The sequence below is a fragment of the Colletotrichum graminicola genome, assembly GCF_000149035.1.
Source record: "Colletotrichum graminicola M1.001 genomic scaffold supercont1.52, whole genome shotgun sequence".
NCBI lineage: Eukaryota > Fungi > Ascomycota > Sordariomycetes > Glomerellales > Glomerellaceae > Colletotrichum > Colletotrichum graminicola.
Window position 1 is genome coordinate 3,318 of NW_007361056.1, and position 15,014 is coordinate 18,331.

At 50.6% G+C, this 15,014-nt stretch overlaps 4 protein-coding genes across 4 annotated transcripts; 2 read left to right on the plus strand and 2 right to left on the minus strand.

Moving 5' to 3' along the window:
- Nucleotides 1–3,135: 3,135 nt before the first annotated feature.
- GLRG_09746 (uncharacterized protein) lies at nt 3,136–4,130 on the plus strand (the record flags this gene model as incomplete). The annotated part of the gene is made up of 2 exons (XM_008100431.1): nt 3,136–3,311; nt 3,902–4,130. The coding sequence occupies 2 exons, from the start codon at nt 3,136–3,138 to the stop codon at nt 4,128–4,130; spliced, it is 405 nt and encodes a 134-aa protein (XP_008098622.1).
- A 2,414-nt stretch (nt 4,131–6,544) lies between these two features.
- Nucleotides 6,545–8,356, minus strand: GLRG_09747 (C6 zinc finger domain-containing protein; the record flags this gene model as incomplete). The annotated part of the gene is made up of 1 exon (XM_008100432.1): nt 6,545–8,356. The coding sequence occupies one exon, from the start codon at nt 8,354–8,356 to the stop codon at nt 6,545–6,547; it is 1,812 nt and encodes a 603-aa protein (XP_008098623.1).
- A 1,328-nt stretch (nt 8,357–9,684) lies between these two features.
- GLRG_09748 (beta-lactamase) lies at nt 9,685–11,040 on the minus strand (the record flags this gene model as incomplete). The annotated part of the gene is made up of 3 exons (XM_008100433.1): nt 9,685–10,115; nt 10,170–10,461; nt 10,516–11,040. 3 exons carry the CDS (start codon nt 11,038–11,040, stop codon nt 9,685–9,687), a joined length of 1,248 nt encoding a protein of 415 aa, XP_008098624.1.
- A 1,509-nt stretch (nt 11,041–12,549) lies between these two features.
- Nucleotides 12,550–14,589, plus strand: GLRG_09749 (HK97 family phage prohead protease; the record flags this gene model as incomplete). The annotated part of the gene is made up of 5 exons (XM_008100434.1): nt 12,550–12,676; nt 12,738–12,970; nt 13,046–13,186; nt 13,249–13,986; nt 14,104–14,589. 5 exons carry the CDS (start codon nt 12,550–12,552, stop codon nt 14,587–14,589), a joined length of 1,725 nt encoding a protein of 574 aa, XP_008098625.1.
- Between the last annotated feature and the right edge of the window lie 425 nt (nt 14,590–15,014).

Sequence of the window (15,014 nt, forward strand, 5' to 3'; positions counted from 1 at the left end):
AAGAGGCTTATCTTTTTTTTTAACTTATTTATAAGTAAATTATTATCTAGACTAATAAACTAGTCTATATTTTAACTAAAAGTTACTATACTAAATATATTCTTATTAGTTAAACTAGTGCTAGTAATTAATTTAGTAGCTAGCTATTAGTTAGATATTACTTCTAACTATAAGTATAAATAGAAAACTATATTAAAAGTTAAAAAGATATAGCTATTAAGTAGTTTATACTAAGGTTACTAAAGATTTATAAGCTAAAATAAATTATAAGCTATAAAGTAAATTATAAAAATAGTAAAAAGGTTAAGACTAAATAACTTAAGTTATATATTAAAATACTTATTAAGTACTATAGCCTTTTTAAAGGCTATTCTTAGTTAGCTTTTTACTTATAATATCTTAGTCAGCTTTTTACTTTTATTAGCTATCTTAAAAATAAGCTTATAACTATAAAAATAAAATAAAAAATAACTTTAAATATATAATAAAGCTAAGATATTTACTTACCTTATTAATTAATTTATTAGTTAAAAAAAAAGCTAGCTAGTAAGAAATCTAAAGGTATTTATTAATAAGTAAGATATTAACTAGTAGTTACCTAAATAAGTAAGAATAACACTATAAAAAAAGTAACTAAAAAAAATAATAAGATATAGTACTAAAAAGACCTTTATATAATAAAGTTATTTACTTTATTAGCTAGGTATAGCCTAATAAGGCCTTTATTAACTAATAATTACTTTAATTTCTTTTTATAATTAAAAATATTAACTTTAAGAACTAGTTATAGATATTTATCTATAACTAAGGGGGTGTATTATAAAGCTAGGACAGCTTTATATAGCTAGAACTAGTAGTAGGCGCCACAGGAGTAGCATACTAACTAACAGGCCTACTTTAGGAGGACTATTTCTACCTAATTTTCTCCTTATAGTTAGACTTAGAAGAATTAACTACTTTTTCTCTAATGTGATCAGACGCTGCGGTTTATTACAATTAGGAAGCTTAAGTCTTAAGGCCTCAGTCACAGAACAGCACAAGCGGTCGTCCGATTGCCCTACCTAGATATCCGGTCTTGTGCAGGAACCCGACCACGATCGAGCCGCTCACAATGTGCACGGCCTTTACCATGGGACGCGGGCTGACTTCGAGGCAGCTGGAGTTGGTCTCGGAAGCTCTTCCATTTCTTGCCGAGGAAAGCCGAAGTCGTCATTATTCATCATAGCCACCAGTGGTTCGTTCTAAACGTCCAAGTCCATTGCGACTGGTTCACGTTGCTACTACAACGGCTAGTCGTCCCAAATCTATTACCGCATTCCAAGTCGACCATTAGCGCATGTCTACGTTTGCCATGCTTCATGGAGCAGTGTTGACAAGGAACCCGAGCCGGGCCTACGCCAAGGACACACGGGCATCCGACGTCACCTACCAAATGGTGCAACAAGACAACCAAGGATTTCTCATCTCTCCGGTAGATGCTGAAAAGGGGTCAAGCGCTGGGGTTTTCTAGGTGTTCCCGCGGCTTGTCTTGAGGGATGAGAAGGTGAAGCTAGCCGATGGTTGGAATGCCGGGACGGGCCGTTGTCCGGTGAGGTTCCCCCAGACACACACATGGGTTCCACCAACGTGATTGCAAATCCGTGGTGAAACGCGTCTCTTGTTCCGGCTGCCTAGGGAAGCATGTTTCAACGGAAAGGGAAATCTGTGTGGCAAAAAGGGCATTCCAGAGACATGGTGGATGTTGTGGGAAGCGCTTACCTAAGACTAAGATTTGGAAGAGAAGGCGTAAGGCGAGTGCACTTTCCAGATATCATCCATTTGCCGGAAGGGAAGGGAAGGGAAGGGAAGGGAAGGTGTCAAGTTAAGCGATAGGTAGGTATCTACCTAACCTACCAAAGGTAGACAAGGCAAGCACAGGTACGTACCTACGTGGGCAAGCATGGCACAAACGAAGTAGTCGCGTTGCGGCGAACGGAGGCAGGTGGCTCTTGGAAGCCCCACATCGGAGGAGCTCGTGCCGCACCTGGGCCGGTGTCTACCCCGCGTGTTGGCCACAGTATCAACGGTCCCATCAGGCAGTTTCAAGACGCTTGGCAGAGTGGTACAAGTGCAACCCGTAATCTTGACAGATATAGCTAGTGATGCAAGATTAGATGTCGACGCCCGGAACGCTTCTGCATGAAGAAAGACAATCATGCAATTTGGCCGGAGATTTGTTCCCTCGCTTAAGGCAGGTGCGGAGGAGGGGCCTGCGTTGTACGAAGTACCTGTACGGATAGGATACTACGCAGTATTACTACGGATATATCCGTACCACAAGGCAGAAGGCCCATGGACTTGGCTGGACCGGAAATGGACAATGGCCTAAGCGGATAGTGTGGTGTGGATCTGGCAGCGCAGCGTCGGTGGATACTCCCTGAGGCCGGCTTCCCAGGCCCGCCAGCCGAGGACCTGTGCCGCCTAGTTTGGCGTCGCCGATAAGGACACGTGGAGCGCGATAAGACATGGAGTGGGGACCCTCGTTTAATTTTGTTTAATCTCGTGCATTTTCCCGGTTCTTTTTTTTCCTGCCATTCCTTGCTTACTCGACCCCGCTTCTCCTCCACTCACTACCTACACATTCCTCCCGTCTGGTCTTGCCTTGTCTTGGTTGTGGCTTCTTTTCTTTTTTCCCACCAAGCATCTTTGTTCCTGACGCCGAAACGGTTGTGTAACCGCAATTCAATCTCTAACCCGCACCATCTCAGCTCTGCCCGCCTCATATACCAACACCAATACCAACAAACACCAACTTCAGCCATCAACCCCGAGAAAGACGCCTAGTCCCCAGCCCCCCCGTCCGTCCCTTTCAGTCTTGTCCTCGTGGCCTTGTCACGCCTGCAGTTCTTCGACGCCGTCACACCGCAACTACTGCGCCTATCCGCTCCCCTTCCCACCCAACACACCACTACCGGTACTGCAACCTGTCTGCCCAGTTCTGCAACCAAGGCGCATTCAGCTCAAGCATTTTTCCCACCCTAGAATACGTGTCCAAGGATCCTTTTTTGCCTCTTCGCCTCTTCTTATGTCTCACCGCTGACGCCAACATACCACGATCCCCGCCGCCACTCATCCCCCAAACAAGCTTCCTTCACCATGCTCGCCCTTGTCCAGACCCTGCTTGACTTTAACAGTCATGTTACCCTCTTCCAGCGCATGATGTTCCTTGTCACCTTTTGCTTCTCCGGAATCATTGTCGCGGTTCAGGCATCCCAGGTTGGCGAGGACGACCGCCGACGCATTCAGTGGACGCGCTTGACGGACCAGACCCGGTGAGTTTTCTTTTTTTCTTCTTATTCTGTGTCTTTATTGTCCTTTCCTTTCCTTTCCTTTCCTTTCCTCTCCCTAGCTTTTCCCCCATTCGCCCCACGGATCCCTTTGCTTGGAGCACTCGAGGCGTCATCTAAACAATCAAACCTCGTCTGAACCGCCCCCCCAATTGATCGACATCGTGTCCAACCATCCCATCCCATATCCCACCCTTCCATCCCCCTTCCCTTCACCGTCGTTTCCTTGCTTCCCTCTGCATTCAAACCCCGGCGCCCACCGTTTCAACCCGCATTACATCAGTCCCCGTCCTAAAGCGCAAGTGCGTAGCCTTCGACCGGCCACTCTCTTAGCGCCCATGGTTCTCCCATGCGCCCAGCGTTTAGTGGGACCCCGGCAATTTGCTCTTCTTATTTTTGGGGCCAGATCCACGCAAGCCTTGGACGGCTGGAAACACTGCAAATTTCACCCAACCGAGAACAAAGCGCAAGCCCGTGCCCGTGCCCCCGTTGTATAAGACCGGTGCCTCGGCCGGCTCTTTTCCCATCCTCTTCAGTTTGTACTAACGTGGTCTCTCGCTCTTCCCCTCCTCTAGCCCATACTGGTACACGTTCTACTTCACCCAAGTCTTCCTCTTCGTCTCCGGCGCCTACCCTATGCTCCATGACAAGATGACTATGTACATTGGCAGCGGCTACGAGGAGCAGATTCTGAACATCATCTGGGTCGGCCTCTTGAGCGTCGAAGCCCTGATGGTCGCCGGCGTCGCTGGCATTGCCATCACTCGCAAGTTCAAGGGCGTCCCCAAGCAGAAGACCACCTAGGGCCACCTTCTCGCGCCCGTCTTTATATTGTCGGCTATTTCTTATACCCCCATTTGGTGTTTATATCGAAGGCCCTCGGTTTGCCGACGCCTAGCACATTACCACATACTTGGGCACACCATGCCAACATATATTGCATCTGTGGTGCTGCGGGCTGTCATGAATATACCTTTTTGTAATCAAGGCTCGCCATTTGAGTGTGCCCTGTCCGAGTGACCGGCCTTCATCCTCAGCAACAAGCGATAAACAGCAAACAGCAAACGTACGACGCTATGACACCAACGACGATACCCCAACATTACCGGCATGAAAACGCGGAAACTGCGCGCCGGCACGAGAACAATCAACAGCATTTGAATCCGCCGCCTTGAAGTTGAGACGATACACTTAAGACTCATCCTACGGCCTAATGGAGCCTGTGTGGGCGGTCGCACACCGCCGCCTCCGGGGCTGCGGACGTGGACGGACAATAAAACGATTATATGAAAAGGGACCAAAGATCACGCCATTATGAGATGATGCTAAGGGCGCATGGAATGATCGCAGACGAAACGAGCCCCTGTCCCGCTGGGACAAATAGCTCCCCTAGGAGTGCAACACGAACGTCGCACCGGTTGATGTAGGTATCTCGGACGCGCTACACTGAGCCGCACGGAGCAGACATCATCCCTCTGGACGAAGAGACCTAGCAACCACGGTGATTGACGGCCGCCAGCAGATTCCGGTGCGAGACAGGAGGGACGAGCGTGGGGAGGATGGGCTCATCACGAGGACGGCATGTGGCAGAATTTTCCTCTGCCAGAGCCGAGGCTTGATGTGAGACAGCGCCTGCGCGCTTTCGTGAGCGGAGCATCTCCGTTCAGTCTACTGTACATAGCGCATTTACGCGGTTCAAATTCCCAAAAGTCAGCCCACTCGCATCTTTGTTTCTGCCACCCCCCCCCCCCCCCCAAACTTTTGCCTGTATAGCCTTATCTCCCAGACACCCGTCACCGTGTCTTGCTCCTCCGTGAATGGGAACACCATCCATATCCCCGCTCTCCGTGACGGATAGCAGATATGACATGATCAGCTCCTTCATGCCATCTTCTCCCTAGCACCCTCGACCCACTCCGCCAGCTCCGCCTAGCCTCCATGTGCCCTCCCCGGAACCGTCCCGGCCGCCACCGCCAAGGCCACCGATACTTTCCTTGGCCCACCCCGCCCGACGTCCGTGCTCGGCGGAATAACCTGGCCGGCCAGTCTTGCCGACGTACGGGCTCCACCGAAACCGGCCGGAAGTCACCGACAGCACATTGGCGAGCGTGAGAAAACAGCCCCTGGAGGGTTTACAGCGTGTACCGGTTAGATAATCAGCACACGCCGCTCGAAAGGTACCCAGTATACCGCCGAGAAAAGGGACTTGGGGCATGTCTACGGCCTTCGTACCACTAACCGGGCAGGCGTTGCTTTTAGAGAGTGCCGAACATAGGTAACATGCCTGTCGGCGCTGCTGAAACGCGCGTAGCGGACGATCTCGTCTCACTATGTAAGGCTGACACAGGGCCGCGCACTCGACCTATATTAACGCCCGGTCACCGTATATGCAGACCGCCCTTGAGGAAAATAACCACCTGGAGGAACTCCACTAAGATACCGAACCCCCTAGAGCTTTCGGGGATGACTCCCCTAGTTACTATACCCAGTGCCTGTTGCTGTGGCTATATCGCCGTCTGTTCTTCACCTCAATAATCACAACAAAAACAACCCTCCAAAACAAAATGTCCCATCTCGAGAATCTATTGGCTAATTATGGCCCTGACTGTGCTTATAGCCCTATCCAAGTGGCTCAAACAGAGCTGCCGAAGCCCAGAAATATTGCCTAGGACTTCTTCCCCATGGGCTGAGAATATATTAGAGAAGCTCCACGGGTCCCACTCAGACCCTTTTCTTAGAGAGCTATTGGAATCATACGCTTGTCTTATCTATCCAAGACTTTATTGTGGCGCCAACCGTGGTTTTCCCGCAGTAAAAAGCGAGAAAAGCCTCTGGTATACATCATGATGTCCGTCTATCGAGATGCTTGACAGATTCGTTCTCATTTCTCTGCGATCACACACTCAACCATAAGACGTCCAATACATTACAACCCAGAACCGTTCGGTCTATATATATGGTTGAGTTGAGGACTGCTTGCCTTCTTTGACAAGTACCCTCTGCCGTGGGCAAGATACGACTTTGTGGTATTTTCTCCTACAGATGTCGATGTTGAATCTTCAGGGTTGGTCGATGATGCTACGACAACCTCACGGGACAAATTTCCTGACAATCACGGGAACCACTTCAGATCATTGCTTCCGAGTCTCACAACCTTTTCAAGGCAATTCTTCTTCTTTATATCTCCGTTTCCGAAATCCGATCCTCCCCACCTTCGGTCAGAAGCCAACGACTGAGCTGAATGTTGCCAACGGATCATATACCGCAGCGCCTCCTTCGAGATTGAATACTTTGGACCGCTCGGCGTCCAACCCGGCCCTCAAAATCCCCGCAACCTGCCGGGAAATGCTCGACTTCCGACCCAGGTACCACAGGGCCTTGACACAGTCTTCGCATCTGCCGAGCATCTCCAGGCGCGAGCTGTACTCGGAAAGGCCCGCGTTGCCGGCCTCGGCCGCGTCATCGAGAAACGACTTGCCGGCCGTCGCAAAGGATCTGATCAAGACCATCGTCCAAGGCTCGGTCAGCAAGGCGCCCTCGTTCACCGCCGGGTGATAGCTCGTCAACCTCCCGATGTCGTCGTCCCGCGGCGTCGAAGCCCTTGCGAGGTCAGAGACCGCCCACATGCCCGTCCGCCGGAGGTGGTCAATCGCCCCGGTCTCGGCGCGCTCCTCGGCTCGCAGGGGCGAGCTCTGATGCTGTTCGTCCAGGAGTTTGATGCAGTCCGCCATTATCATCACGGCGAGCAGCCAGTGTCCGAGGAGAGGCACGTACCAGCTCTGGATCTTTGGCGGCAGCGTGTTGTGGTTCTGAAGACAGTCCTGGAATATTGGCAAGTAAGTCACGTCCCAGTAGCGATAGACCGCCAGGCCTTCTTGGATGGCATCCTCGACCGCGCTCTGATTCGCCCCTCGAGACGAGAGGCTCTGCATCCGCGTGATCTTCCGGAACAAAAGAACCTTGACGGGTGCCGCGTCGATGAGCTCCTTCGAGATGGCTTCTTCGGAGCAGGGCAATCGTAACGGGGCCAAATTCGGATCTCTCTTGATGATGTTCCGGTCGTTCCACCGTTCATCGTCCGATATCGAAGAGAAGTATTCGTGTGTGCCCGCCACGGCTAGTTGCATGCCGTTCTCTTTGCTGTCTTCGTCCGATACCGTGGGAGGCCTCTCCGCGATGGCGGCCGAGAGTGTGTCGAACATAATGGCCATCCAGTAGACCATTTTCATGGTCGCTTTCTCTTCCGTGTTTTCATCCTCTCCGGCCTGCTGCTTCTCTTTGGATTTCTTCTGTTTCCTCTCGAAACTTTCGCATTGATATTTGAGGACATGGAGCCTTCTGGCGGCGCGTTCGAGGTAGATTGAGTACCCGTCTTCGTCCAAAACCCTCTGGACCCTGCTTGCTGTGAAAGACCCCTCGCCCCCCATCTCCTCGCTCTGGCCCGGCATGGACTGATCAAGTTCGTATTCGTCCCATTCCGGCTCTTTGGTATGCTTCTGGGTGAGGCCGAAAATCAATTCCGCCAGAGCAACCTTGAATGAGCCGATCCCGGCACAGTCGTCCAAGCATCTCCTGGCCTGATGCCAGAACGACACCTGAAGCGTCGTGTCAAACTCTTCCCCAAAATCACTCGAAATGAGGTCTTCGCCGAACATTTTTCCCTGTTGGTATCGCTCTTGGCTCCTCTGGCTTCCCTGTGCCCACTGTGCGGTGAAGGCCATGATCGCGAGGTGAAGCGCCTTTGTGGCCTTTTTATCCTCCAAACTGCTCAACGGTTTAATCCCAAGGGACCCGAGAGACTTGTCGAGCTTGACGACGCGTTTGAAAATCCTGTTTGGTAGGTTCGTTGGCGCTGAGGTGAACGCATGTGACGGAGTGTCTGTCAAACTCGGGGGTTTCGCGGCCTTGGCCAGGGGCAGGTAAGGACAGTTTTGCTCTGTTAACCAGCATGATAGCGCGCCTTCCATAACGTCATGGTAAAGCCGCATGAGGTTATCCGTCATGAAGCCGTTGTTTGTTCGGGCGATCATTCTTTGCGTAGGCGAAAAGTCGGATACTCCGGAGTACGCAGAGGTGGGAAACCTTTGCGGGCGCCAAGACCGTTTTCGTGTCTTCTTCACTATGTCCAAGGTAGCAGCTGGACTGAGGCCCGATATCGAGTTGCTGTTGGAAGAAGAACTCTCGGTCTGATCCAGGTCAAGTACATCTGAAAAGCTGCGGACTGATGCCGAAGAGGACGGGAATATCAACGACGAGCTATCGAATGACAGGTCACTAGGAGACGAAGAAAAGAAGTTCGGAGATGGTTGAGAGTCCATCGCCGCCGGGAAGTTGGGAATGGCAGGTAACTCGGCATCCAAGTAGCTGAGAGTACTGCTGGGAGCGGTCGGTTGAAACCCCCCCATATGGGGTTCACCTAGCTCCCCTGCTGGAGGCGATTCCGTCTCATCGTCCGACTTGAACCGTTTGCGATCAGGTAAACCAGTATTCTCAAAAGCTTGCCGCCTTTCATGGATCTGGACTTGCTGCGACCGAACCCAGTTGAACGTGCAGGTCTTTCGAGTCTTCGTACAATTAGAACATGACACGGTTGAGTCTTGCCAATCTATCGTCAAGTGTTAGCCGAGCCTCATCGTTGTATGATCAGGCAGCGTTTGGGTGATTTACCAATCTGATATTGTAAATCAGCGTTCAGGCATAGCTGAATGTCCTTGAGTGCACCAGCATCGCAGGCCCTTTTGCCCTTGCGGCACTGGTCACAGCTGCTGTTCTGCCTTCTCATTGCGTCTGCCTATGGTCGTCGCATTCGGCCCGTGGACGTTGAAAGCAGCGATATGGCGGAGAGGAGTTTAGTCAAGTTGAGATCGAAACAGTGAGATTTGCTCACAGAGTGGCTCTTGTGCCAACCCCCCCCCGCTAGTTCCATTGTGAGTTGCCGCAGTTCCCGCCATCCAACGGCATTGTTACGAGGAAGTGCTTGTCGACCCCGCGTCCTCCTCCCAGCAAGAGGGGTGCATGTGATTTGTCCCCGCCGATCGGTTCCTGGGGTGGTGGATCTTAGTCGAAGCTCATCAGACTAAATCTTATTGAGTTAAGATGAAGCATGACAGGTCGTCCTCGAGCTTCACTGGCCAGATATTGATTTAGACAGGGATCAACCGAGTGCCTTAAGTCCTTCTTCGTATCTTTGCTTTTATTCTAGAAACCTTGGCAGTCGAGTCACAATGAATCGCATTGAGCAGATGAAAAAGTAGTAAACGATCTCATACCTAAAATCATATGGTACGTATCGAGGATTTTAAGGTTTATGGGCGAATGTCCAATCATCGCATAACCTGGCCATACTTTGAGCCAAGCGTTACGCTATCTTGTCCGAAATCCCGAGTCCTCTGTAGACCGCGGCTTCGACTTCGGACCATAATCCGAACACGGCAGGGTCCCCGAATGGAAGAATCTGAGAACACACAATGCCAGCCACTCCGTTTTCTCTATCGCACCACCAGAAGAGGTTTGGCAGTCCCGCCCACCAAGCCGTACCATCGGACCGTCCGGTTGTTCCGCCGGTGATCATAAACGTCAGTCCCCAACCTTGAGGCGGGTTTCCGGGAATCGTGTAGAGCTCGGGGAGATTGTTGGTCAACTCCGGCTTGGCATCCCGAAGGCCTTGCCTGGAGAAGTTGGGAAACTTGGATATCTGGTTCGTAAACATCTCGTCCACCGTCTCCTTCTTTAATATCTGCGCTTTGGTTATAGGGCAAGTTCCATCGTTCAAGAACACTGACAGTATACCTGCGGAGCTATCGCGTCAGTATGGCAAAACAGCGGGTGCGGGGACACGCTCACGGCCATATTCCTGTGGTTTCGCAAAGATGCCGGCGCCGCCGCTGTTGAAGCACTGACGGATTTCTTCTTCCGACTGAACAATGAGCGGGCGATGAAGAAGGTGGTCTCGGGCAACAATCTCGCCGTCCGGTCGTCTATGGTGCATGTAGGCTAGCTGTGCCTTCATTGAGGGTGTTGGAAACATGTTGACATTTTGAAGTCCCAATGGCTGACAAATGTTGGTCTGTATGTAATCGTTGAGACTAGTGTTTGTGACTCGTTCAAGGGCGATGCCGGCCCAGTCAAGATTAACCTATGCTTGGATTGGACATGTTTCCGTAAATGTACCTGCGCGGTTGCAACTTACCCCGTATTCCCACCCTTCCCCTGGTTGAAATAGGAGAGGTTGGACCATGTCTCGAATGCTTCCCGAGAACTCGTCAACCCCGGCTGGAAGACTCCAATCACGGAGTCTTGTATTGAATAAAGTGTATCCGAACCCAGCCGTATGCGTCAGTAACATGCGTAAAGTGATTCCCCGCACCTTATCGACGAGTTTCCCTTCCGCGCCAAGGACTTTGATATCGGCCAGTTCTGGGCATAATTTCTCGAGCTGTTGCGAATCATCCAACTTAAGCAGTCCCCTCTCGACCAACTGCATGCACGCAACACCGACTATCATCTTGGTGCATGAGGCAACCCAAAATACATTGTCCAGGGTCATGGGCTCTCCGGAAGATATTCCTCTTTTCCCTGCAGAGTAAGCAAATTGCTCGGCGCCGGTACGGTCGACAACGACCACAGTCGCGCCAGGAACTGGGTTGGAGTCTGTCGCTACTGCATTTTCTACTATGCTCTTGATCTCGTCCCCAGTTTGTGCTGAAAAGGGCATGGTTGGTTGAATGTATTGTGGTCTCCAGATAGCGGTGTTGCAGCGGAGGATGGTAAGCCGATGATGAGACGAAAGCTGAAGCCAAAGGAGTTGAATCTTAGAGGAATAAAAGTTCGGAGCAGACACTCCTCATTTTATGGCCGACCCAAAGGTTAATGCAGTGAATTACCCCGCCTCAGAGGTCTAGTAATAGTCCTTTCTTTTATAGTTCTTTCTAGTACTAAATTAAGTACTAGTACTAGCTGTGAATATGACTTTATTTCTACACTGCTACAAGTAGGTATTTAGGCTGCTTGGGAGGCAATACCTTTAGAATGGCTAGAGCAGCTGGCACACTCTAACCTAGTAATTGAGAATAAGGTAGGAGGATTCATTGCTAGTACTTAGATTTGGCTCTTTTCCACCTAATTATAAGTACAGTTACCTGCCAATCAGTCTCTATATCTCGTTGACAAGTAAAACACTAACTTTTGGGATCCTGGTGTAGGTGTGTTCTTATAGGCCTAATATATGTGCCCACACATATGCGGTATTTATATGCTCTCTAGCACATGAGATGCCCCATGATAGATCTAGAAGAAACAGCGCGCATTTAGGCCTGGTATGTGATGCCTGTAGCCTTGCGACAGCTGTCTATTTCTTGTCTTACTCCGGTTGAATATGCATGCCCAGCTCTATTTAGCGCGGCTTGGCTACGAAGCTAGGAAAAGCGAACCTGGAAGACAACTTCGTAACCGGCGGGAACCTCAGCAGTCATTACATAGATATAATTGTCCCGAAGTCAATTAGCTGAGCTGCCTATGGGGTTTCTCCATGAACCGCAATACGCGAATTTGGTTCCCTTCAGGGGGGGGTTGAGGTGGCACGACAGTTGCGGATCCGCAATGTTGCTGATGTGGCATGCGCGACCACCGCATTCCCGTTGCATCCCGTATGCGATAAACTTGCGGATCCGCGGAACTATTGGTTTTGTAAAATTATTTTCTTGGACCAAGAGGGAAGGTCGGTGCTATTCTAGAGCATGACCTGACCCTCACCGCATATCGAGCTTCAACGGTTGATATGGGATTAACCATTACACATGGCAACGAAGCGGACGTAGCCCCGTCATCGGGTCTCGGTGCGGCCTGTGTTAGAAGTTGCTCAGCATTGTAGCATGTCGATCTGACCGCGACTGCTGCATCCTTGGGGCTCGGGGTTTTTTCCGCTGCAAAACGTCATGTCTGCTCAGCTAGAACCAGTGCAGGAGAAGATGGTGTAGCACTGGGCAATAGTCGAAACAGAATGGCGTCCATCGTCTGATGTCACAAAGTATCGTCGCATACGAAACAAGGAGGGGCCGCATATGTGATGTTCATTGGATTATATAAAGCTTCAAGTCTGCTACGGTCTCTTTCGATCTCCTGAAAAGAAGACATTTTGGCGCATGGGAGTTTCCTGCCTTCTGTTCTCTTGCCCTTTTATCATCGCATTTGCTCAACCCGAACAAAAACTCTAAACTCTACGATCATGACTTTGTCCAAGCAACAGAAAAAGATCGCGACCGACCTGACAGAGTATGCTTCGCGACATCGAACAACCGGCCCTTATGCTGATAACCTCGACGTCGATGTTCTCATAGTTGGTGGTGGATTTGGTAGGTAACCCTATTTCATATCAAACATCCGGTCTATGCTAACTTCGGTACGTGATCCTAGGGGGGGTCTTCATGCTCAAAACCCTTCGTGAGATGGGTCTGCGAGCCATAATCTACGAAGCCGGCACTAATCTTGGAGGCACTTGGAGATGGAATAGATACCCTGGGGCGCGCGTTGACTCCGAGGTTCCGGAGTATGAGTTTTCATGGCCCGAGGCTTTCAAGGATTGGATCTGGTCGACCAACTACCCCGATTTTCAGGAGCTCCGAGCGTACTTTGACCACGTCGATAAAGTGAGATAAGTCGCAGACTTTCCTGTGCCGGGCTAACCGTGACATTCAGAATACGACTGACATCATATGCCACAGGTCCTGAGCATATCGAAAGACTGTTCCTTCGAGACGGTTGTGGTCGGCGCCCAGTTCCAGCCCGACGAAGGTAAATGGCACATCAAGACTGCCGACGGCCGCCTGGCCAAGAGCAAGTACTTTGTCGTTGCTGCTGGATTTGTGAGTGGCGAACTCGAAAATAGCGTTACAGTTCACAAAAGTTGACCCCGGTACGTATACAGGCTTCAAAGCGCTACATTCCTAATTGGCCCGGCATCGAAAGCTTCCGCGGAATTGTGCACCACTCCTCATTTTGGCCCGAAGAAAAAGTAGACGTACGCGGCAAGCGATGTGCCGTCATCGGGACTGGTGCTTCTGGCGTTCAGATCGCGCAAGAATGGGGACAAGCCGTTGGTCAACACGGGGAATTGAAAGTCTTCCAGAGGACTCCGAACTTGGCCTTGCCTATGGGCAAGCGGCCCCTTACACCGCAGGAGCAGAATAATGGCAAGTCATGGTACCCGCGCCTATTCCACCTCCGCGAGAAATGCTTCGGCGGATTCGTTTACGGAATGATCGAGCGAGGTACATTTGATGATACCCCGGAGGAGCGCGAGGCATTTTATAGGTCTCTATGGGACCGCGGTGGGTTCAGGTACTGGCTCGGCAACTACAAAGACATGCTCTCCAACGCCGATGCAAACAAGAAAGCCTACGATTTCTGGTCTCGGAACGTCCGCGCTCGAATCGGAGATGCTAGAAAGAGAGACATCTTGGCGCCGACAGTTGACAAGATGCCTCACTTCTTTGGCGTCAAGCGGCCATGCCTGGAGCAGAATTATTACGAACAGTTCAACAAGTCCAACGTGGATGTGATCGACGTAAGCAAGAATGAAATCTCGAGTTTCTCCGAGACTGGCATCGAGTTGAAGGACGGGACTCACTATGAGTTCGATGTGGTTGCAATTGCCACTGGGTTTGTAAGACGCCTGGTTCTCTGTCTCCGCCAGCAATCACAGCTCGTTCCGCTTATGCAAAACCCTCAGCCTTGACCATGCAAAGTTACTTTCACACGTTGTCTGACTTGCAGATTCTAGGATATCACCACTGGAGGTATGACAAACATGGGTCTGAGGAGCATCAACAACACCAACCTCCAGGACGAGTGGAAAGCGGCGGCAAACACATATCTCGGCACGACGATTAGTGGCTACCCCAATATGTTCCACCTGTATGGACCGCATGGCCCGACTCTTCTCAGCAATGGACCCACGACCGTCGAGGTGCAAGGTCGCTGGATCGCGGACTGCATCCGCAAGATCGAGCGGGAGCATATCAAGTACATCAACCCCACCGCAGAAGCTACCAAGGCTTGGAAACAAAGGATCAACGCCCTCAGTGATGCGACTTTGTTCCCCACCACACGTTCGACGTACATGGGCGGGTCGGTTCCGGGCAAGGCATTTGAGCAGGTCAATTTCTCAGGGGGTGTTCCGCAGTATGCGGATGAAATCCGGGAGAAATTAGACAATTGGTCTGGTTTCGACGTCGTCAAAGATACTCGGGGCAGAAGCAGAATCTGAGGTGGCGACAAGAAGAAGTAGACAATGTGTCTGTTTAACCGCGATGGTTGTCCACGGAAATGCTGATGGGATCAGGTTTCCCACTAATGTCAATGATCGGCCTTGGTCTCAAAACACCCCAAGAGGATCTATTCCTGCCGTCGCATATTAGGTCTTCCAAATAATAGCAACATATTAGGTTAACCCGAGATCTTGCCTTTCAAGGGTTAAGGTGGAAATTGTGCTCTCACATCCGCTTACGAGTTTTAGGGACTTCTTGTGCTTGTACTCTCTCGGCCCAACTACTGTCTGAAAGCCAACATGTGAGGCTTGCCCGATTGTTCAATGATGGCCAATGCAACTTACCTGCTCCTTGCATATCTCTTTTACTTATCAATGGCTGGATTTAGCGAGCCCATCTTCTGTTTCCCATAGTGCATAAACCA